Source organism: Carassius carassius, chromosome 25 (assembly GCF_963082965.1).
Source record: "Carassius carassius chromosome 25, fCarCar2.1, whole genome shotgun sequence".
NCBI classification, from domain to species: Eukaryota; Metazoa; Chordata; class Actinopteri; order Cypriniformes; family Cyprinidae; genus Carassius; species Carassius carassius.
The window spans coordinates 11421863-11447204 of NC_081779.1; the positions used below are offsets into that span (position 1 = coordinate 11421863).

A 25342-nucleotide genomic window follows, 5' to 3' on the forward strand; every position below is an offset into this window, starting at 1 on the left:
AGGGGAGGGAGGGGGTCACGGCGAGGGGGAAGCGGGGAATTGACACTCAGGATGGGTATGTGTGTGTGCTCGTGTGAGTGAGTCGGCAGGGGGGCAGGTTTGGAGATGGAGGCCCTTGAGCAGACGAGGAAAGGTAGAATGATAGCTAGGGTGAGAGGAGACAGAAGAGGAGGAAGAGAAGAGCCTAGCAACTGTTTAGCCGCGTTCGGCGACTGCAGTGATTGCAGAGCTTCCGGGGGTTAGTGGTCAGGACTGTTTTATCTCAGAGGTAATTCTGACGGATTTTCCACCGTGTCACATTGAGGTTTCGGTTTGGGTTAATGTCACCCTTGCCTTTAGCAAATGGGGCTAGAAATTTCAAACATCCCTCTGGGTTGTTCTGTTTGTATCACGCTAATTTTGTAATCATGCCAGATTTGTACCTTGTCAACAAGTCCATTTATGCAAAGCAAAAACCTGCTAGTTATGAATAAAACGTTTTTTCTCATCAGGAAGTCATTCTCAGCATCAAGCGATTAAATTCAGTTGTTGGTTTAATAATATATTACATTTACATTGTAATACGGCAATAAGAATAACAGTAACATTGATAATAAACATACAACATGGAGTACAAAATGACATTTTCAAATTCATTCGTCAATCCCCAAATTCCTTCATTGTCCGTGCCATCTTTTGTGTCATTCGATTGGTTTAGGGGCCTGATCTCCAGAGAACACTGAAAAGGGCCATGTATTAGTCAGTCATGGGGATCCAGAGGGAGTTTGTGGTCCGCATTCAGCAGGAAGCATGGAGGCATTTCTGCTTTCTCTGGAGACCTTGGATTTCATCAGAGATGAATGCAACCAGTTCGTACAGGCGCAAAATGGTGGGGTGAAAGCACACATTCGTACACATAAATACACTCATATGCTCCTAAAAGTGAGGGAGGTAGTGTCTCTCTCCAGATTGTTCATTTGCGGTGCTTGAGTTCCTTGTCATGGTGGATTTTTCCTCCTCCCTCTCCTTTATCCAGCAGTTTTAGGGCCTCTAGCAAGTAACTCTGGAAGGCTGACAGGGCGGCACAAATGGCGGGTGTGCCGAAACCGTGGGTGAGGAGGCTGAAGTGGGTCAGGTTGCTTTGCACCCCGGGCTCCAGGCAGGGGGTGGGGCGACTTGCACCCAACGGCGACCTGTCCTGCGACATCAGGTCCAAAAACTCCTTGCAAATCTCCCTGAAGACATGGAATGAGAGGCGAGAGTGAGTTCATGTAAATGTGGTTTCAATAACAGTTATAATTGGTTTTCAAGCGCAATAAATTGCAGAAGAAATATATTCACAAATAAAACTGAAAGCAGTTCCCAATTATGTTCCTATAGTCTGTATCAGGGGTTTTCACACTGGGGCCCCCAGAGTGTGCTGAGGGTTGAAATAAATATAAATAATAAAAATAAATTATTAACATTTCGTTTAAAAAAAAAAAGGTAAAAAATCATGAGCAGTCACAATTATTATTTTTTTTTTTTATCGACTGCCCTAGTCTTATGTTTTTCTTCAGGTTTATTAATTTTTTTTTATATATATATTTAGTAAATACTCTCTGATTTAAAATATTTTAGAACTTCATGAAAAATATTTTCTTTTCTTTTTTGCTCATAGACCCCCAAATATGAGGGACCCCCTTCTTATAATATAAAGGCAGCTCTATTTTCATGTACAAAGACTAATTTATTATTATTATTATTATTATATTTTATGCAAAAAATAAAATATGGAAAATATTTACATTATTTATATATATATACTGATTATTTAAATCATTGTTTAAATAAACATGAAAAAAAAAAAACTAGGGTGGTCGATAAAATAAAATAATTGTAATTGGTCTCATTATTCTTGACCAGTATATGGACAAAAATTTGGCTAATTTATCACCCTTGTGGGAAACACTTGGGGACCCCAGTGTGAAAAACTCTAATATATATGTATAAACTTATATATAAACAAAAGTCTTTATTATGACTGATGTAACTTTCCTTTTGTGAAATGTAACTGTTTGCAGATCTTGCCAGATCTAGTACTCACTTGGTGGCCAGCAGCATACTACGTCGTGTGGGCAGCTGATCTGGGTCACTTTGTCTGCACAGATACTCTGCGGTGGCCCGGGCGGGGAACTCAGTCTCACACACATACCCAAAGTCCCGTGCGAGATGAACTGCCTCACCTGAGAAGAGAGCGTGAAGATTGAAAAATGGAACTTGAACGTACTGACTGAAAGCTTGAGGTGATAATAGGCTCTTGAACTTTTAAAAATGACTTCTTAGGCACTTATAATTTTAAGTTAACACTTCCTGAAGTGCCAAGTCATTCACATTGATATTAACATCTACATTCTCATCATAAGTGTCTGATAATGTAGTGTGTGTGCTGTGTTTGAAACAATTACTGCAGCAAGTATGAAGTGGTGTCTCAGCAGTAGACTTAATCTGATCATATGTATGTGTCTGGTTTTTATCAAATGTTTCAGTACCTTCCACCAGTGCTGTGAGGAGTGTGACGTTGGCTGCCTTTCGCCGACCAGCAGGAAGGTTGAGGCCGATCTTCTCCAGACGTTCTCGTAAACAGCGGCCTCCATTTTTTGATTTGGCTCTGAAGGACAACAGGTAAAAAAAAGATTAACACCTCAGATTCATCTTAAACATCTGCTGTTCTTCTTCCTCTATCCCTTCCATTCACCTGCGCAAGACTCCTCCAAGCAGCGAGGCGTTGAGGCACTCAGGTGGGGCCAGGCGTCTCTGCACCTCTCCAACTGTGACCTTATATTTAGATGTGGAGCTGAGGAGCGACAAGCGTCCTGGGACAGAACAGAAAACCTCTGCGGGGTTGGACACACCGCCCAGGCCCAGGCCTTCTTTAGTGAGGGACAAGGCAGAGACCATTGAGCCGTTTAGCTTTGATGGGAGCGGAACTGTAGGGAGAAACAGAAAGCGGTTTAGGGTATGTGTGCCAGAATTACCACAAACCCACAGGAGACTGGAGAGTTCTTATTTTAAAGAAAGTGATGAGATTTATAAAAATGTGATAATTTGTGCTTTTGGATTTTGCCCTTCTGTCATAAAACCCTTTTTAAGATGTTCTCCCACAGGTTGACATCTGTTGTCTCAGTGACACTGTGTTTAATTTCGGTTTCTCACACTTATTTTCAAATGGGTGTTGTGTCTCCATTGGGGAAAGCTTTATTCCATCTGTTGTGCACACAGTCGTTTTCACTTGTTGTGCTTGTAATGAAAGTTTTCTGGCTCCTTAAAAATCTGACTTTTAAATGAACCAAAAGATTACTGTGTCGAAAATAAAACAATAAAACAGGAAATGAAGCTGTCACTTATCAACCCATTTTAAAGCAGACATAGTATAATCATTCTAATAAAGATTTTTCCCAATTAAACCAAGGCACAAAAAGGAATGAGACATGAACTCAAACTCTAAGAATGATTAGTGTTCTGGGAAGAACAGACTACCATTGGCTTTTAATTTCAGCTTAAGTATTTTTTAACATCATACATAAAAACCTTCATCTGTTTTCATAAGATTACTCTTTGTGTTGATTTCCGTAAAAATAATTGAAAAAATAAAAAATCTTCTGACCGGCAAATTATTGTAGCTATAATTCACATTACTCAAAAGTAATGATCATCCTCCCCGAAAAATGAAGTCAAATGCAGAATGTTTGTGAAGTAATAGATCAGCTATAACTGGGCTCCTGTGTGTGTTTGCGTGAAGCAGCGCTTCACTCCTCTCCCTTTCCAACCATTGGCACATAACACACTGTGTTGCTGTATTATCTATATCTCTTATTGTAGAGGTAAATGCCTGTAGTATTGGCTCTCTCCTCGTCGTGGGCGGTGTGCACGTCCCTGCTGTGCAGCACTGATTTGCGGACACAAACGAGCTCTAAGCGCGCGGCCGAGGAGCTGGAAGCATCTCACGTCAGCTGTGAGAGCAGATCCGTTTATTCATGTATAGGCTTTAGTTTCTTCTCGACACAAAAATCAGCCTACACCTATGAGTACATAATTGATCCATTCTGTTGCTCAGTAAATATGCGAGATTTTATAGAACATAATAATCTACTTTATTTCTATTTCTATTATTTCTATTTTATAGAAATAATAATCTACTGTTCTGCACTGCAGAACGTGTTTTCAGAAGCCATCCTTGTTAACTCCACTCCATTTTTTTTTTCTTCTGGTAAGCGGAAAGGAATGGTGATGCTCTGAATTCTTCAAACTTTATTATCTGCTCTCTTCCTCCATTTCGCCTTCCTCTAATCCCCCCTTTTCTCTCATATGACCATGAACAGTTCATTAACAGCAACTGCCTTAAGGGTGAAGGCAGAGGCAGAGTGCTACAGGATTTCTTGACTTCAAATGAAATTGCAGAGCTGAATTATTTTGTGCGTGTGTGTGTGCTTGACTGAATCCTTTATGGTGTCTGAGCAGCACATAAAATCTTTTTTTATTTTATTTTTTCTTGCTGGAGAGGTCACCCCCTCCTCTTAAAATGCACCAGAGTACAGACTCTCACCTTTCTTGATAACAGAATGGTCCAGGATCCCCAAAGCGGATGCCTCCTCCATACCCTGGTAAAACAGAATAGCAAAACGCTATTACTTCACTTAATTTAAACTTGCTTGATGGTTGAATAGCTATTGATAGTCTGTTGGGGAAAAAAATTATTTACACTATTAATTTATTAATTATTTAAATGTTTATAGGATGATACATGGCAAAAATATTCCCAATTAAATATTGACTACTGAACATATTTTATTTGAATCAAAAACTGGTGATTGGATCAAACTTGATATTGCTGTGCATACAAAGTAATTTATATTTTCATAATTTTATTTCAATTAATCAAATTATAAAAAAAGAAGAAGAAAGAAGATACCAATCATTAAAAATATTTTATGTATTTATATGTTGTATTAATATATGATCCTTAATTTAAACTAGATATGAGTAAAAAATATGTTTAGGGGAAGAAATTAGATTTCATGACGTCACATGCATCTGCAATATCAGACAGACAGATACAACGTTAGCATTTTTTTCCTCCTCAGAAATAAAACAATAGAAGTTCGTAATAAGACGACTTCTTTGGTTTTCTCTGTATCACGTTAACTATTGAACGGTTATATAAAAGACGTATGTATAAAACAATATAATCCACTTAAAATCAGATCAGTTCATTTAAAGTCGCAGGAATAACCAAGTTAAAATAAAATAGTAGGTTATTTACGCCTATTTGTAGCTTTATATATGGCAAATTAAACTATCAGGCTTGTTCCCGTCGAACTCAGTTCTCGGAAACGCTTCATATCATCAAAGCGAGTCCAGTAGTTTGTTGAATAATTGGGCGAGCAAACCGATTGGACGCGCTGTAAGTTTCCTGACAGACAGACACGGACTCATTCTGCACCTGCACTGCTGTTGTCTTCTGGACTGAAAGAGTGAAAGAACAAGCCATCAAGTAGCTCGAGCCGAGAATAAAACGAACTGAAATCTGGTTCTCGAGAATGGTCAGTTTAATGGATGATTCTTCAATTAGAGTCACTTTTCCTGACCCCAAAGATTGTTATAAACAAGCCTTTTGTTTTGTTTTACCTACTTTTAAAGAAAATTAATTATAGTGGCTTTATATATATATATATATATATATATATATATATATATATATATATATATATATATATATATATATATATATATATAGGCTAACCTTTTTTAACTTAGTAATATTTTTTAAAGAACTTCGCTGTTCGCTGACTGTTATTCCTATACAATAAGACGTTTGTATCATGATTTGCTTTATTTTGTGTGATTACCAAACCGTTTAATTGAGGTGAAACACATTTTTACTTTTCCACATACAAAATGAATTGACTGTTAAGTCCAAGGTTTATCCAACTTTTTTCTAAAACTGAGAAATGCTTTACCATCTCACACATTACCACGCTTTCTAAAATCTAAAGCATCAAGCATTATACCCCAAATCCACATTTGCAGCAGAGATTAAAATTCTAACTTTTTATTTTTAAGATATCAATAGTCAGAAGTGACTCTAATTGAAGAACCACGTTTTTTTGTTATTTTAGAAACTGTGATTTATTATTATTATTAGTATTATTTGTCAGCGTTTTAAAAAATATATAGGCTAAAGGTTTTATACACGCTATCTATTAAAAACAGGATATAGCCTACTAACAAATAGGCTATAGATTTAGTTTTTATCCTTCGTAGCATGTTTAATATTTTTTAAATGCATTTTCAAACAAAAACATCGAAGAGTTATCACGGTAGAAAAAACAACAACTTTAAAACACTTTCAATTCATTTCAAATAATTTCATAAAATACGATTATAAAGTAAATCGTTATTTTGGAAATTATATATTTCCGTTTAATGCAACGAACGTATACATTATATGCCTATATGTTATATACATTTTAATAATTAATTTTGATCACGTCAAAATAGTCTCTTATTTAAACACCAATAAAAAATGTATTATGTTATAAAGAGCCTAAACTGTGTTGTTTACATTTTATGAAAAAAAGTTGTAAAAAATCTGTAAAATAATATTTATTAAAGCATTATTGGCCTTTTTAATGACAAAAATACCGGTGCTTTCATGATTTGATTTGAGCATGATTCTTGCTCACTATTTGTCAGTAATATCTGAAAAGAAATACTATGAAAGTGATGATAAACTCACCTGAATGTCATCCAGACCGTGATGACCAACTGCGTGCATTCCCAGAGGACCTTCACCGAGCGCCGCTGCTCCTTCACCCAGTCCATGATGGAGCAACCGCGGAACGCCCGGATACTCCCGCCGCGGATCTAAGCTTAGAGCGCGGTGTGACTGCGACAGAAGCCCCGCGTCCTCTGAGCGAGAGCGCTGGGAGTGCCACGCTGCCTGTTGGTGCTGATGGAGGGAGTTGATGGAAGGATAGGGGTCCGTTAAATGCGGGTATCCGGTGTCTTGGCTCTGGGAATAAGACAGTGAGGACTGAGGGTATGGAGGTGGAAAGTAGGGCGGCTGGAAGTCGGACGCAGGAGTGTGGCAGAGAGGGGGAGCCGAAGAATACGCAGCCTGGTTCAGCGAAGACAGATGAGAGAGTCGTCCGCTCGGAGAAGAGCTGGACAGTCCGTCCGCACGGTCCTGTGCGGAAAAAACAATTTATGAAAATCCATCATTACGTTGACAATCTGGGGTCCGCCCCATAGCTAATAAAAGTGACTGTCTATAAACCTATGAAATAAAAATCATACTATAAAGTATTTTCATCATGTCCTAATTAACTGATGCTGCTGTATCCATTCATTTAATTTGTTACAATAACTTCTGTCATTTCTCCTCCAGTTTTCAGAGTTTCAGCTCGATTTTCTTCATTAGTAGGCTAATTAAATTCAAAGTGCAATGAGCATCTTGGATAGCCTATATAAGATCGTAATTATTTATAAGTTTTGAATAGTGGGTTGGTTTATATATTCGGTGTATGCAGCATAGGCTAATTATAGGCCTCTTTGTTAAGAATGAGCTGTGTGTAACTACAGTTATTGTTATTAGCATAATTTAATTTACATGTGCGTGTGACTTATGTCAAGTGTTACTGGGGAGATAACTGCAGATTCTATATTAATTTAATTTTGTTTAAATATTATTTATTTATTTATTTTTGGATTTCAGGGTATTACATTAATGGTCGTTAATCAAACTAGCTTATATTCATTATAACCATACTAAATTAAATTCCCAGTAGCTTAACAAATAAGAGCTTTAGGTGTCTTGATCACTGTTTTAGCAGGACTGATCTCCAGACAATAGAAGCAATTAATACTGCTTTACAGAAAAACACGTAGGCCCAATATGTAGCTTTTTGTGCTTGCATTATTTTCCTTGCCATTTTCCAATTTCTCGGATATTTTTTGTAAAAAAAATAATTTAAACCACTGATGAATGTGACAGAATCTTTAATTTGATACTTTTGCAGATAGCCCATTTATTTAACATTGATTTTTTTTCTTTACACTGATTTGTTTTATTATTTTTACTTTTTTTATTTCTATTTAATATATCTCTTTTTTCTTCATATAGGGCGAAAACATTGGCAGTTTTTCAACTCCGTAAAAAACTGAGTGTGGGAAACGCCATCACATGTGATAAGAACAAATCAAACCGAAGTTTCTGTATTGCCCTTTTTTTGCCACCGAGTTTAATGATTCTCTTTGTTGAAACGCAAGACATAACTTCCAAGTCACTGAAAGACAAAGACTAGTCTGTTATCTCCGTTTAGACCAATGACAGCATGTGACATTTCCAATGAAACACTCTGGCACAATTTTGCGCTTCCATATTTATACATAGCCTACACTTCATAACCATTGACCCCGATTACGCTCGCGCGTCTGCGCTTTCATCTACACTCAACGCAGCTCATATCACATGACAATCATCCCGATGAATAGTCGAACAGATCAAAAGAACTTTACATCAGTTTAACTTACCATGGTCGAGTAGGTGTGGACTAACATCTGGACACAAGAGTCCCAACGTGCCTTTTACGCGTTGACTTTAACAGCCTCCTTAAAGCCTAGCAGTTAATAAAAGCCCGGTATCTCGATCCATTAACTAGACAGTCCCAGTGAGGCTCTGCTCTGTGGATGATGCTCTATATCATCAGACTGTCTCAGTTAATCACACCCGAGCGCTCTTATAGCGCTACACTATTGGGGGAGGGGTTGGGTAGACCACCTTAAAGGGACATTAATTAATTCCTCTAAAGTAATTCAATCTCTTCATTCATTTGTAAAATCCTTTTCCTTTTTTGATGGCTAATGGTTCACCAAACTTTGACTGTTGCTTTACATCTTCCACAGTTTATTTACAATTAATTGTAATTTCTATAGACTAAATATCACATAAAATAATGGTAATATACTTTGTGTTCTTGGCATATTTTCTAGATTTTTTTTTTAAATGAACCAAATATTGTTTCTGAATGCGAAAGGTTTTTTTTTTTTTTTTTTTACAATGAGGTGACAATGAAGTTCTAATATACAACAAAAACTTTCTCAATCACATTTTTTTTATTCCTCTGAAATAAACGCTAATAATAGGCACATTAGTCTGTAGCGTACCTGTAAGCAGTAAGGTTCTGACTTGGTCCGTGATTTCCACAACATGTTTCTGGATAAGGTTGTCGTCCTTTGTTCAGTTCAAGACGGGAGAGAACAGACTATGTGCCCTTCAAGATGAACGGTGAGAGAGAGAGAGAGGGGTACCGGAGAGACACGGGAGTTTTATTGACAAAAAGAGACAAGAGTTGAGAGAGAGAGAGAGAGAGAGGGAGAGAGAGAGAGAGAGAGATGGGCGGAGGATAAACTAAAGTGGGGGCAAATGGGATCCTGTTTTAGATGACACGACGCACCGAGTAAAGTTTAAGCGCAGAAAATCTATGCCCAAATGCATGTTATAAATGAATATAACCATCATATTTTTGCTATAACTGTCGAATAAACAAGTGACCACATTAAAACCCCGCTCAGGAAAAAGTCATCCTTCTAATATAATATTTTAACTGAAAGGTAGAGCTGTGTTGTCTGGTTGAGGGCAGTTTTAACTAACGTCATCGACACAAGTTGTCACAGTATTTCTTTATGTTTGGCTACGTCACATTTGTGCATTTCATGGATTGTTTTATTTCACATTATCCACGATTTTTGGACTTGAAAATCTAGTTTTTTATGTACCATTGAAAACAAAATATGTTTAATTAGGTTTAATCATATCGTCCGAAAATGATTTTTAGGCAGATAACTACGTTTGGTGAAGCCGCAAGTATAAAGAACTGACATCAAGAACTACTCCTGATTTTTTTTTCTATTACTTTCAATCCCTTAAGCATTAATTGGTTATGAAATGGCCAAAACAGGAACTACAAATTTGCTGCTAGGGCACGACAGATTATACAGTCGTGGTCAAAAGTTTTGAGAATTACATAAATATTAGTTTTCAAAAAGTTTGCTGCTAAACTGCTTTTAGATCTTTGTTTCAGTTGTTTCTGTGATGTACTGAAATATAATTACAAGCACTTCATACGTTTCAAAGGCTTTTATCGACAATTACATGACATTTATGCAAAGAGTCAGTATTTGCAGTGTTGGCCCTTCTTTTTCAGGACCTCTGCAATTCGACTGGGCATGCTCTCAATCAACTTCTGGGCCAAATCCTGACTGATAGCAACCCATTCTTTCATAATCACTTCTTGGAGTTTGTCAGAATTAGTGGGTTTTTGTTTGTCCACCCGCCTCTTGAGGATTGACCACAATTTCTCAATGGGATTAAGATCTGGGGAGTTTCCAGGCCATGGACCCAAAATTTCAACATTCTGGTCCCCGAGCCACTTAGTTATCACTTTTGCCTTATGGCACGGTGCTCCATCGTGCTGGAAAATGCATTGTTCTTCAAACTGTTGTTGGATTGTTGGAAGAAGTTGCTGTTGGAGGGTGATAATTGGTATCATTCTTTATTCATGGCTGTGTTTTTGGGCAGAATTGTGAGTGAGCCCACTCCCTTGGATGAGAAGCAACCCCACACATGAATGGTGTCAGGATGCTTTACTGTTGGCATGACACAGGACTGATGGTAGCGCTCACCTTTTCTTCTCCGGACAAGCCTTTTTCCAGATGCCCCAAACAATCAGAAAGGGGCTTCATCGGAGAATATGACTTTGCCCCAGTCCTCAGCAGTCCATTCACTATACTTTCAGCAGAAGATCAATCTGTCCATGATGTTTTTTTTGGAGAAGTGGCTTCTTTGCTGCCCTTCTTGACACCAGGCCATCTTCTAAAAGTCTTCGCCTCACTGTGCATGCAGATGCGCTCACACCTGCCTGCTGCCATTCCTGAGCAAGCTCTGCACTGGTGGCACTCCGATCTCGCAGTTGAATCCTCTTTAGGAGACGATCCTGGTGCTTGCTGGACTTGCTGGAAGCATTTTTATGCAACGCAATGATGGCTGCACGCGTTTCTTTGCAGGTCACCATGGTTAACAATGGAAGAACAATGATTTCAAGCATCACCCTCCTTTTAACATGTCAAGTCTGCCATTCTAACCCAGTCAGCCTGACATAATGATCTCCAGCCTTGTGCTCGTCAACATTCTCACTTGAGTTAACAAGACGATTACTGAAATGATCTCAGCAGGTCCTTTAATGACAGCAATGAAATGCAGTGGAAAGGTTTTTTTGGGATTAAGTTAATTTTCATGGCAAAGAAGGACTATGCAATTCATCTGATCACTCTTCATAACATTCTGGAGTATATGCAAATTGCTACTATAAAAACTTAAGCAGCAACTTTTCCAATTTCCAATATTTATGTAATTCTCAAAACTTTTGGCCACGACTGTACATTTGACAGTTCTAGCCACAAGAGCATTTTTTTCATTCATTTGAAACCAAAACATTGTAACTCTGGTATAATTATTACGAAGTTGCCTGTAAAACCTCATGATACCTGAGAAAATACACTTTATATTTGACCTTATAAAATATCACTTTTCAAACCACAGAACCATTAAAGAACAGCAAACAATCTAAAGTTTTTGAAAGGAAATAGTAATTTTAACCCCAAATGTTTATGGTAAATAATACGCTCATGTTTTCTAACAAACGCACTTGTGCAAACACATATGGCATGTTGTGAATTTGATTATGGCAGTTTGTTACTAAAATCATTCCTTGTCTGTTTGTGAATAACTAGATTGCTGTAAGGATGCCACCTACTGGACATACTAACACACAGCACCGATAAGTCAGTGCAACAGATACTGTACATTTCACATGAAATAAAAGCACCTGCCGAATGAAAGAATGGCAGCACATCTTATCAGAATGTGCTTCTTGAGAATCAAACTCCACACATAAAATAACAATAAATTAATTCAAAACATTCTGGTTTATACTTTGGCCACAGAGTGTATTTATTACATATCATTCTGCATATTCAATATGTTAAACAGACAAATATGACAATATAGTAAGTGCTTTATCTGTCTGTTATTAAATATATGAATTTTACCAAATCTACTCCACCAATATTGTGCTAAGCTGTGGTAAACCCTGAAGAGATCCACAGCTTACAATCTTGACCAGCTCACTGATGTCCTTGCGACAAACAGGGCATTGCTTGGAAATTTCACACAGGACTTCCTCTAGAGCATCTTGTGAAGGTTGGTTAGGAAGACGACCACTGGATTCTTCTCTGATCAGGATGGTTATCCAGGGCTGAGCTCGAACACAGCCACCCAAAGCCTGAAAACTGAGTCTCCAGAGCTCTCCAGCCTCCTCCCAGTGTTCCTCCCAGAGAGCGCTGATCCGTGCCGGTTTAGAAGCATGTCCGGACTGCACAGCACTCAGGAGAAAAGACAGAACTGAGGAGAAGAAACGCCGCTAGCCAACTTCTACAGGGTCTGCAAAGATTATTAAGCAGCAACAATAAACATATTCTGTATTTTTGCATTTAGATTGCCTTTGCTGTCATCTAATGCTCACTTAAAGGGATAGTTACCCCTGAAAGTTCTGTCCAACCAAACAGTTCCCTGTAGCCATATTTGGTTAACAACATTCTTCTGCATTATTCATTCTGACAAGATGGGTCACACGAGGGTGACAATTTTCATTTTTAGGTGAAATATCCCTTTAAAGTTACTTTTTCTAAACACTAATAATTTAGTAAAACTGTTGAAACTGAATCTTGTATTACTTAAAACAATTCATTTTCGTTATTTGCTTTTTAATTTATTTAGACAAAGTAGGATAAAATTTTAATATCCATATCCGCTCTTATTGTAAATGTTTCATCAGTGGACATTATTCCTGAGACTACTATAAAAAAGTATTATATTTAAAATCTTTCAAAGTAATAAATTGCGCTGCCTCCAAAAACTCTTTCCTATTCAATGATGTCACCAAACACCAGTGATCTTTTACTATCACTGATATAGAATTACAGCTTTTGTTAATATTTTGAATTGGATTGAATTTTAATTATGGTTAGAAATGTTCAAAAAAATTATTATTTTTTTAACATTTTTATTAGTTTCCTTTTTAAATAGTTTTTTAACCAATTTGTATCATTGTACCTGTGGAAGTTGACTTCAGTCTGGCAATCATGAGACCCAAAGTGCAAAAGTTTGCTGCTAAGACCAGGAGGTGTGGCTTATGGAGAAGAACAGGCAGTGCTTCGCTCAGCATGGTCTCCAGAGCAATGAAACAAAGATCATTCCTGTGAGAGCGCAATAGAGCAGTGCATCAATTCATGGTTGAGGAGTAACTGTACCCACGTGTGTGTTCAGATCTGTGTGTACCTGACTCGTTCTGGCTCTGTAATGGCAAAGTTGAGTAAAGCCGAACATGCCGTTTCCAGACTGGAGTCTCGGATGACCGTTTTCCCACTCTGACCTCTCAAAGATGCCCAACCTTTACTCAGAAAAGTCACAAGCATGGCTGGAGTATCCAGCGAGAGAAGAACCCGCCTCGGCCCGTCTTCAGTCGAGAGGTGGCACAGGGCTGGAAGAAGATATCTAAGAAAGAGCAGGAACATATAAACACTTAAAAAGACAGCATAAGATCTGAATACACATACTTTGCAGATTTTAATTCAGAAATGTCCATGACCTTTCCAGGACTGTGGGTACCTTCTATTAAAAAAGGCATAATAATGACTTACCTAAGAGCGGCTTCTCTGCTCCAGGCCCCATCTTGTGAACTGTTGCTGATGGACATCTTAGACATCCAATCAGCAAGTCCCTTGCTTTCTCCCTCTCCCTTGAAGTGACTTTTAGCATAGCCGATGAGAAAAGGCAAGAGGTCAGTGACATCTTCTTTCAGACATGAGGTTTCTTCAGCAAGCCAAGCACAGAGGGAGCGGAAAGTGGCAAACAGAAACGGGTCATCATAGCTGGTCTGGGCCAACTAAATGGAGAAGCAATGAATAACAACTTATAAGTATTCTCCCATTTAATTAAAGTTATTCAAGAGACTTCTAACAATACATTCACTTTTTTTCATAAGTATGGGGTCAGTACAGATACTTTTACTCAGCAAGGATGCATTCTATTGATCAAATTATTTCTATTATGTCTATTTGAGATAAATGTTGTTTAATGATCACCAATTCAGCATATTAGAATGATTTTTAAAGGATCAGGTGACAATGAAGACTGAAGTAATGGTTGCTGAGATTTCCCATCACAGGAATACATATCATTTTAAAATATACTGATAGAAAAGTAGTTATTTTAAATTGTAATATTTCAGTATCCCTGTTTTTATTGTATTTTTAGCCAAATAAATGTTTTGATGAGCATAAGAGACTACTTCAAAAATTCTCACATGTTTGAGATAGTAAATTTCAGCTGAGAAGGCCTCCTCCAGAGCTCCTAGGACCTGTCTGCTCTGCTGAAGACTCAGGCCAGTGATAGCTGTCTGCATCTGGGCAGGGTTTGGAACCGCCATCTGGCTACAGGCTTGTTCCATTGCTGCCTCCATGATGCGATAGCAGGCAGTGAGTGTGTGCTGCAACTGGGGGGAGATTTCTGTACCCGGCGGCTCTTCTAGACCCATCCTCACCTCCACACAAGCCCGGTTCACCAGCAAGCAACAGAATTTAGGAGGTCCCGCGGAGTCCCATCCATACAGGTCCAGAAGGCAGGCAGATACCACCAAAACCAAGCCTAAATGCTCTTGACTGAGCTTGCCCTGAATCAGAGGCCGCAGCGAAGCCCATAGATTACCCACAATCTCCTTAAGCACCTTGCTTTCCGACTCAACCCCAGGTGGAGGAAGAAACAGCGGTATTTGAGAGCACATCTCTAATCTGTCCAGATCTGAAGCTCGGCAGAAGTTTTGCGAGATGGTTCCCAACAGCAAGAGAAGATCGGACGAGTGTTTAGCCCAAGCCCGTGGTCTTATGCTAGATGACAACAGGTGTCCCAACAGTGGAAGCCCTTTTTCATGGCTGAGAGTTTGTTTTTTGAGTACGGCTCTACATAGAGCCAAAACAGCACCGCGGGTAAGAAGCTGCTCTGGGCCTTGTGGTAAAGCACATACAGCATTTAGAACCTGATAGCAGTCACAAGCCAAAGCCTCATCCAAGGTAGACATACTAGAAGTGGTCTGGGAATCTGTGGCACTTTCAGTTTGAGATCCAGAACCACTCTGGTCTTCATTCCCAAATGTTTGTGTTTGATTATCTTTCAGGTTAGGTCCGTTCTCCAGTATGTTCAGGATCAGAGGGACTGTGCTGAGAAGTTGTGGATGAGCAACCATGCTTGCGTCTGTGCTGAGAGCCGCCAGCAGAGCAGTGCCCAGAGAGATCAACTCCTCCGGGGGCAACCTGGAGCTGTCACCACCCCGAAATGCTGTAACCAGAAGGCGTGCGGGCAGATTAAAGCCTACCGCTTCAAAAAGCTGATGGAGAGTCCCTGTATCCAGCTGTCCTGCTGGACACAACCTTGTGATCTAAACACAAGAGATAACAATGAGCAATACAATATATGTTTTCTGTATAATTTAGATGAGGAGGATAAGTTGTTGTTGTTCACCAAGAGAAGGGCTGCTAAAATGTGGCTGTCATTCTTGGCATGATTGAGAGCACGTAGACAGCGCTCCAGAACCTCTCTCTGAGATGGAGACAGACCACTAGGGTCAGAACTGCACCCTTCTTCTGAAGTCGGCTCCGCACTGGGTGGACGCTGTGGAGCACAGACTTCCTCTGGGTTGAGATGACATCCATTCTCTGCCATCTTCTGGGCCAAATTGTGAACAAACATCAGATATTCACGCATTAGTAGTTATGCTAACTGCTTCAGATACTAGTCTAAATGTAAACATGATATAATGCATGGTGTTTAAATGACCGATTGTGCTTCAATATGTCAGATTCAAGACTGAAAAAATACCTAAGGCATATTCAGGTCAGGAGGTTAACAGGTTTAAGAGTTCACGTCAGGTTAAATCACAGAGATGTAACGTTATAGTTAAGTTAAATGACTGTCGTTTAATTATTTATTATTGTATTATAAAGAGCTAATAAGAGTTGACTGAGTAGCAAGCAAACGTAAAACTAAGCATTTAAAAATAATATTCAACATATATGAATGTTCTAAATTACAAAGATTAGTGTTTCTTCTTCTTCTTCTTCTTGGATTTTATTGGCGGTTGACAAAGAACACAATGGTGTATTTCCGCCACCAACTGGTATGGAGTGTGGATCAAGAGGACTTTTTTTTTTTTTTTTTTTTTTAAATTCTCTCCCACAGATTAGATTCCACAAGAAACTGAAGAATAAAATTATAACACTCATTTCTCGAGTTATTTTGCAGAATATACTTTGGTATAAATTGCATTTTTATTTTTTTTTAAATTATGAATTAACAACCTTCTTTCATTCTCATATTTCTGACAATGCATTAAAACATGCTCTACTGTTTCCTCTTGCCCACAATAATCACATCTTCCCGTATCATGTTTACCCATTTTATAAAGTGTACTATTTAATCTTGTGTGTCCAAATCTCATCCTTGATATTATAATTTCTTCTCTCCTGTTTTTCCCTGCAATTCTCATCTCTCCCACTTTCCTTTGAATTCTATAGAACCACCCACCTTTTTTCTCCTTGCCCCACTGTTTTTGCCACCTTTCCTTTAGTCTCTTCTTGATAATACTCTTTATTTCATTCTTACTTTAATTAAAATTAATGTCATTGTTTTTAACTGCTTCTTTTGCTTCTTTATCTGCAATTTCATTTCCTTGGACACCAACATGTGCAGGCACCCACAAAAATACTACTGTAATCCCCAACATTTGAATTCTGTATATTGTTTGCATTATCTCCATTAAAATATCTGGTCTACTTTCTGAATGACTGCATTGTAAACTAGCCAATGATGAACATGAGTCTGAACATATAACTGATTTCACAGGTCTTACTTCTTCTATCCACTGTATTGCTAATAATAATGCAACCATTTCCCCTGTATAAACAGATAGCTCATCACTGATCCTTTTCCTTATTGATAAATGAAACTCTGGGACATTAAATGCTACTCCTATCTTGTTGTCTGAACTCTTTGATGCATCTGTGTATATATGAACATAACTGTAGTACTCATTAATATATGTCTGTACATTATATGAATTACATTCCTTACCCTTGTTTCTCTGTTCCAACAATGTAAAATCAACTATAGCATCTGGAAGTACCCAAGGTTTTATTACTGGTAATGGAACAGTAGGACTAACATTTAATTGATTAATTTTAAGTTCTGTTGCTTTCTGTATCACAGTCCATCCAAAACTTTTAATTTTCCTCCTCTCTTTCTCCCAACATGGCTTTAACGTGTCTAGTGTAGGGTGCTCTTGACTATTGCCTTGTAAATTTACCCAGTAATTCAATGATAGCTGTACCCTTCTCATTTCCAAAGACATTTCCCCCATTTCCACCTGTAGCGCTGTAATTGGAGTAGTTTTTATAGCTCCTGTACATAGTCTAAATACCTGATTCTGTATATTATCTAACTTTTTAAGAGATGTTTCTGCAGCTGATCCATAAACCACACACCCATAATCTAACACAGATCTAATCAGTCCATTATACATGGCCTTTAATGCCATCCTATCTGCTCCCCACTCACTACCAACTAAACATCTCATTGTATTTATTATTTTCTTACATTTATTTATTATATTCTGAATATGCACCGCCCACGTAACTCTTTCATCAAACCATATCCCCAAAAACCTAAAATATTTTACTCTTTCCAGTTCTTGATTATATAATTTTAGTTTCACCTCACTTCCCATATTCTTCCTTGTAAACAACATTATTTTTGTTTTATCAACTGAGAATTTAAAACCCCATTTATATGACCATTCTTCAACTATTGTAATAGCCTCCTGTAATTTTTCCACAATAAAATCAATATTCCTTCCCCTTTTCCAGATTGCCCCATCATCAGCGAAGAGTGAGAGGCCCAGCCCATTATCCAAATCTTCAAACACATCATTTATCATAATGGAAAATAATAAAGGACTAATTATACTTCCTTGTGGAGTACCATTTTCAATTGTGAATTTTTCTGAATAACTGTTTCCTATTCTCACTTTTAGTGTTCTGTCTGATAAAAAATCCTTGATCCATCTAAACATTTGACCTTTGATACCTAACTTATACAGTTTAATTAACAACCCTTCTTTCCACATCATGTCATAAGCTTTCTCTATGTCGAAAAAGACAGCCACTACACTTTCTCTATTTATTTGTGCTTTTCTTATCTCATGTTCTAAACACACCGCCTGATCCATTGTATTTCTCCCTCTCCTAAAACCACTCTGATATTTGGATAAGAATTTATTCATTTCTACATGATACGTTAACCTTTCATTCACCCATTTTTTCCATTATTTTACCAATATTAGATGTCAACGCAATAGGTCTATAATTTCCTGGATTTGTACTATCCTTCCCCGAAGATTAGTGTTAATCAATCAAAAAGCCATAAAAACATACCATATGCCGCGAACAAACCCGGCGCCAGGGAGGATTATTTTTATGCACACTTTGAAGCTAGCTACATCGAGACGGAAAAACTCGCGAGACATAATGAGAGAACTCGATTTCAAAATAATAGTCGTCGGTAAACGAAAGGAAAACAGCAACATTGGGAAATATGTTTTTGTTTGTTTGTTTCTTTTCTTTTTCTTTTTAGAAAAAAAACTCAATATCTGTGTATGTGCGCTTTTGGAATGAAATAACAAAAATATGATGTAAAACGGTGATTTATTTATTTATTTTTAATATGGAGCACGTTAAGTAATGTACCTGTATAATGAAAATTCAAATACAATGTCATAAATAGCAAAGCGATGTACATTAGGCACATGAATATTTAGAGCACAAATAGTAATATTATGTTATATTTTAATATAACTATTAACATTTGTAATACCAAAATCTAAAATTAATTTAAAAAACAAGAACAAATAAAAAACACTAAAAATAGACACAATACTGACTGAATAAAGTACAAGTACATGTATACTTTTAATGATAGAATTTAATTAATAGAATATGAATAAAATATATACTTTATACAATTAAGAATTGTATTATTAATAGTATATTTTTTATTATACTATAATACAAATATTATCAGAGCCCAAAATATAAAACATAAGCTAATTAATTCATCAATAAATAAAAATGTTATGCTTTTACTGACTGGATTTAGACTAGAGGTTCCTCTCTATATAACACAGGAAACAGGAAATGATGAAACAGGTCATGGCTACTGTTCCTGTTTTTGAAATGTTTGAATCTGAGAGAGTGTAAAAGTTCCGCATTTATTTAGCAGTTATTCCTACCAGAATTAAAGTGCTTACGGACCAGGATCAACGCCGATACGCGCAGTGAGTTTCTGTACAAAGCGCATAACATTACTGCGAACTCTGCGCTCTGAATTTAATGCTCCGTCCCTTTAGTCTCATCCATTCATAAATAAACAGATACATAGTCCCCCCTCCCCCCCGCCACTTTCGTGTTTAGCTGATTTAATGAATGCTCTCTGTTTGTAGATGTCTGCTTCGCTCCCTCAGAAGGCTCTTGGTCCAGGTATGCCTGTCATGCCCCCTCAGCAGCAGACACACCTGCCTCCTGGCCTCGCGCAGCCGGGGATGCCCCCACAAGGTGCCCTGCGGGAAATCTCTCCTGTTTACCTGTGCCGCATCGGTCAGGAGACGGTCCAGGACATCGTCACGCGCACTATGGAGATCTTTCAGATCACACGGGCCACCCAGGTTAGTTTGCGTCCACGCCGTTTAAATGTAACTTAACATGGGATCTGACGCTAGTGCGTAGTACGACTAGTGGCTCATTCATAGCTGCTTCATTATGAAATGGGTCCATTTGATCAAATCAGAACATCTAATTATACCATTATTAGTATTATTATTTTTTTGCTTTTGGATGTGAAAATAGAAATGTCAAAAGTTCAAACAAAGCAACGAACAATGACATATTTTGATTAATATCAACATCCCTTATAATCACATCAGCATCTAAAAAATAAAAATAATAAACATTTTAAACACACTTAATTCTCTAATACTAAATTAACACATTTATGAGTTTGAAATGTAGTATTTCTTAAAATGTCTTCCATTTGTATAAAAGCCCTTATGGTTTTAATAAAAACAGGCCAGTCTTAAAGGGTTAGTTCAACCAAAAATTATGTCATTAATAACTCACCCTCATGTCGTTCCAAACCCGTAAGACCTCCATTTATTTTTGGAACACAGTTTAAGATATTTTAGATTTAGTCCGAGAGCTCTCAGTCCCACCATTGAAGCTGTGTACGGCAGGGCCGGCTCTAGGTTATTTGGTGCCCAAGGCGAGAGAGCACTCCAAATGGACAAATACATGCAGTGTGAGGACAGTGCACAGTAAAAGTGTACAGCGTGTGCGCAACTTTAATAATACGATACATACATTTAATTAACTTTTTTTTTAATTTATTCTGCAATTTTGCGCCCCGACGGCCGCCTGTGTCGCCTGTCGGCAAAGCCGGCCCTGGTGTACGGTATACTGTCCATGTCCAGAAGGTAAGAAAAACATCATCCATGTAGTCCATGTGACATCAGAGGGTCAGTTAGAATTTTTTGAAGCATCGAAAATACAGTTTGGTCCAAAAATAGCAAAAACTACGACTTTATTCAGCATTGTCTTCTCTTCCGTGTCTGTTGTAAGACAGTTCAAAACAAAGCAGTTTGTCATATCCGGTTCGCAAACGAATCATTCGATGTAACCGGATCTTTTTGAAACAGTTCACCAAATCGAACTGAATCGTTATAAACGGTTCACGTCTCCAATACGCATTAATCCGCAAATGACTTAAGATGTTAACTTTTTTAATGTGGCTGACACTTCCTCTGAGTTCAAACAAACCAATATCCCGGAGTAATTCATGTACTCAAACAGTACACTGACTGACCTGCTGTGAAGAGAGAACTGAAGATGAACACCGAGCCGAGCCAGATAACGAACAAAACATTGACTCGTTCATGAGTCAAGAACCGTTTCTGTCAGACGTGTCCGATTCGAGAACCGAGGAGCTGATGATACTGCGCATGTGTGATTCAGCGTGAAGCAGACCGACACACTGACCGTCTGAACCGAACTGATTCTTTTGGTGATTGATTCTGAACTGATTCTGTGCTAGTGTTATGAGCGCGGGTAAACCGAAGGCTTGCAGTCATCGCAAGTGAAGAGAGAACTGAAGATGAACACAGAGCCGAGCCAGATAACGAACGAACGAACGATTGACTCGTTCTCGAGTCAAGAACTGGTTGCATCGGTTTTTGAATCACCAGTAGTGATGGGAAGTTCGGTTCTTTTCCGCGAACCAGTTCTTTCTGACAGTTCGATTCAATAAACCGGTTGAAGAAAAAGGTTCACAGTTTCTTTTGAGCTTGACGTAATGGCATCATTTGCCATGATTGACCTTGATTCAAGCCTTCGGTTTACCCGCGCTCATAACATTAGCACAGAATCCGTTCAGAATCAATCACCAAAAGAATCAGTTCGGTTCAGACGCTCTGTGTTCAGTCTGCTTCACACTCAATCACACATGCGCACTATCATCAGCTCCTCGGTTCTCGGATCGGACGCATCTGACAGAAACGGTTCTTGACTCGTGAACGAGTCAATCTTTCGTTCGTTATCTGGCTCGGCTCAGTGTTCATCTTCAGTTCTCTCTTCACAGCAGTTCAGTCAGTGTACTGTTTGAGTACATTAATTATTCCAGGATATTGGTTTGTTTGAACTCCGAGGATGTGTCAGCCACATTAAAAAAGTTAACAGCTTAAGTCATTTGTGGATTAATGCGTATTGGAGACGTGAACCGTTTAAAACGATTCAGTTTGATTTGGTGAACTGGTTCAAGAAGATCCGGTTACATCGAATGATATCACTAAACTGCTTTTTTTGAACTCTCTCACAACAGACACGGAAGAGAAGACAATGCTAAATAAAGTCGTAGTTTTTGCTATTTTTGGACCAAAATGTATTTTCGATGCTTCAAAAAATTCTAACTGACCCACTGATGTCACATGGACTACTTTGATGATGTTTTACTTACCTCTCTGGACATGGACAGTAGACCGTACACACAGTTTCAATGGAGGGACAGAAAGCTCTCGGACTAAATCTAAAATATCGTAAACTGTGTCCCGAAGATGAACGGAGGTCTCACGGGTTTGGAACGACATGAGGGTGATTTTTGGGAGAACTAACCCTTTAAGGAAATCAAGCTCACAGAATAATGTTTCTCCTTTATTTGTCTCAGTTTTGTTTGTTACATCAGAAGCAAAATTGTGCTGCATGCTGACACTGTATCAGCTTGCAATTTGACGAGAAATTAACTTGACGTTAAAACGTGGACAGTAGGCTTGTTGCGATAGTCGGTGTTACCGGTGATACACGGTGTTTAACCGACCTACCGGTCATAGCACTTGACCACCGGCACCGTCCCCATTGTGTTGAAGTTTTAGCCTATAGCAATAAAGCACTTAATTCAGTTAATGACTACGTGCCTTCGTAATTTAGCGTAAGCGGAACGAGCGCCGCAGTAAAGCAGCAGGTGTCCGATTTCATTTATCATTTGAGGAGAGTGAGGCGAGCTAACTGGCAAAGGATGGCAGAAGATTTGGTTTCAAAGCGAACTGTTGCAATTTAAAATGAAGGTTTTTCGTTTATTGTTTCTCATTTAGCCTATTTATATTTTTTTTGTACGGTGTATGCAGTTAATAGGCCTACCTCTTTTTTTTTAACAGCTTAACGTGAGTTTAATTTTTATATTAGTTTTTTTTGCACTTAAGTGTCCAGTGATTATTCGGCTAGGCTACCTTATTTAACGAAGTTTTTGATGTTCGTTCGTTTCATATTCGATGGTTGTGCAGTGTTTTTTTTTTTTTTTTTTGCTGAAAAAGGCAGGCACTTTATTTAACGAATAGTGAATTTTTTATATAATTTCTTGTTTGATACTTGCACGATGTGTGCAGTGGTTCGTTTTGTTAATAAATGCACTTTAAAGGTGTTTCATAAGTGCTTTTGTTTAGTTTTTGCATGGTGTGTTAAGTCATTATTCATTTTGCAATAAAGATGTGTGTAATACAAGCGAGCGTCTTATTGTTTTGTGTATTTTTATTAAGAATAAAATAAATTAACCCATGATTAATTCAAACAAATGCTACTGAATTGCCGCTAATTAAAGTGAAAGTAAATTGAGACGTGTGCACGTCTGCACGACCGCATTCTCGGCCACCCGAAATCCCCGACACTCAACCCTGGTGACACCGGGATTACCGGTTTTTTTACACGTCGATTAACCGGTGGAAAAAATCCGTTACCGCAACATCCCTAGTGGACAGTGGATGATTATTTTATTCCTATGTATAAAGATGTATTCAAATTGTAACCAAACATTAGAAATAAAACCTACAAAATATACTAAAGCAAATCTATATTTTTATTTAGACATGCATAAATTATTTCTGAGCTTGAGAAGCAAATTCCAAATACTGGATAATAAATTTCATTGTGGCACTGTCTGTTCAAAGACAAAAGACTAGTGCATTTGGGAAACTATATTTAGGGTATATTTAAATCTGGTTGTGTGTCTTCTAGCTTCCCAATGGTGTGACACAGAGTCAAGCAGCGTATCAGGACCGCTTTGGGAAGCTGCAGGAGCATCTGCGTCAGCTGACACTGCTCTTCCGTAAGCTGCGTCTACTGTATGAACGCTGTGCAGAATTGACGCCTGACCTCCAGGAGTCTCCAGCTGAGGTGAGTCTAATCAATGTTTGATGCACAATATAGCTCTTCTGTTTGTTCATGTGGCCTTTTGATCATCTCAGCCCTTTTCCTATTAAATATTTAAGGGGTATTTCACTTATTCTGACTCGCCTCTTAGGTCACAGTTGATATATATATATATATATATATATATATATATATATATATATATATATATATATATATATATATATATATATATATATATATATATATATATATATATATATATATATATATATATTTTAGTGGTGGGCATAGATTAATTTCTTTAATCTAGATTAATCTCACTGTAATCTTGAGATTAATCTAGATTAATCTAGATTAAAATGGCTCATTCGAATTCTGCCGAAGGCATTCAGAATATGTGTTACCCAAATAAAATTGACAAGCAGTAAGTCTTTGAGAAGGGGTTTATCAAGCAAGGTGGTGCATTAGAAAAGGGACTCATCTCCTGTTTCCAAAATGCATCACAAAGTGCTTGAAAAAGCTGTAAACTAATTCCACATTGCACAAGGTGCAAACAACCTTACGCCTGTTTCACACATACTCCGTCTGCAGTGCGTATGCGTTACATATTTTTTACACGCACCCATGTTAACGGATTTCAGTTGCGTTCCAGGAGCGTTGCGTCTGCACCAGTGCAGCGATCGTTTACGAACCGAGTAGCGGACTGCAAACGCGTCCTGTGTGAAAGCACATCAAGTCCGAGCTGCACCACATATGTAACACACACGGACTGCATACGCACTGCAGGCGGAGTATGTGTGAAACCGGCGTGAGCAGGGCTGTAGCTGGGGTCAGCGGGGACCCGGTGAAGGTTGTACCAGTGGGCCCTGTTTGAAATTGTTTAATTTGTATGTTCGTTTATTTTTATTTATTTGTGCTATTTACACAATGTTTACGTATTTTTCAAGTTTGTAGGTGTCAAGGTACAGAAACCAAATAATTAAATGTAAAATAGCACTGGATAGTCTTCAATGTAAAAATGAAATTTTTACAAAAATCAAACCTACATTTATTCAGATACCTTCAACATTTCTTACATTATTACAGTTTTGCTATATATATCAAAAATTATATCTGGTGTCTGAATAATTTTTGGTTTGACTGTTAAAACTACAAAGTAATTCAGTCAAGAGCAGTGAGTGATTTTCATTTTCATTTTCTTGGATTAACATTACAGCAGCCAGTAGCTAAATTAGGCACGGTCACTTTAAGAGACGATCTTCCAATATAATACACATCCCATTTTTTCCCTCAACTGTTTACTTTCACTGAAGAAATAACTGACAGTTTTTTCGAGCATAATTTCCAAGGTGGATATTTTGACATATTTTGTATGTATTTGTCGGCACAAGAGCAAAAATAAGCAATAAGT

General features: G+C 38.0%; 3 protein-coding genes across 4 annotated transcripts in view; 1 reads left to right on the forward strand and 2 right to left on the reverse strand.

Annotated features, from left to right (window-relative positions):
* Positions 1-658: 658 nt before the first annotated feature.
* On the reverse strand, positions 659-9474 carry LOC132104185 (transcription factor AP-2-epsilon). 2 transcript variants are annotated; one of them, XM_059509462.1, is made up of 7 exons: positions 9187-9474; positions 6758-7207; positions 4565-4619; positions 2717-2948; positions 2511-2629; positions 2066-2204; positions 659-1214 (listed from the first exon to the last, which is right to left on the reverse strand). In XM_059509462.1, the coding sequence occupies exons 1-7, from the start codon at positions 9229-9231 to the stop codon at positions 953-955; spliced, it is 1302 nt and encodes a 433-aa protein (XP_059365445.1). In that variant the 5' UTR covers positions 9232-9474; the 3' UTR covers positions 659-952. The 2 variants fall into 2 exon arrangements, with proteins under 2 accessions (XP_059365445.1, XP_059365446.1); XM_059509463.1 differs by lacking the exon at positions 9187-9474 and adding an exon at positions 8554-8713.
* Positions 9475-12310: 2836 nt separating this feature from the next.
* On the reverse strand, positions 12311-18702 carry LOC132104186 (neurochondrin-like). Its single transcript, XM_059509464.1, has 7 exons — positions 18622-18702; positions 15656-15856; positions 14445-15572; positions 13780-14024; positions 13418-13633; positions 13193-13335; positions 12311-12520 (listed from the first exon to the last, which is right to left on the reverse strand). The coding sequence occupies exons 1-7, from the start codon at positions 18622-18624 to the stop codon at positions 12501-12503; spliced, it is 1956 nt and encodes a 651-aa protein (XP_059365447.1). The 5' UTR covers positions 18625-18702; the 3' UTR covers positions 12311-12500.
* A 661-nt stretch (positions 18703-19363) lies between these two features.
* The window catches only part of LOC132104693 (mediator of RNA polymerase II transcription subunit 30-like), an 11304-nt gene continuing 5325 nt past the window's right edge, over positions 19364-25342 (forward strand). Inside the window, exons 1-3 of the mRNA XM_059510254.1 lie at positions 19364-19520; positions 19686-19907; positions 23794-23952. Of these exons, the coding sequence (XP_059366237.1) occupies positions 19686-19907; positions 23794-23952 (381 nt within the window). The 5' untranslated portion in view covers positions 19364-19520. The remainder of the gene's footprint in view (positions 19521-19685; positions 19908-23793; positions 23953-25342) is intronic.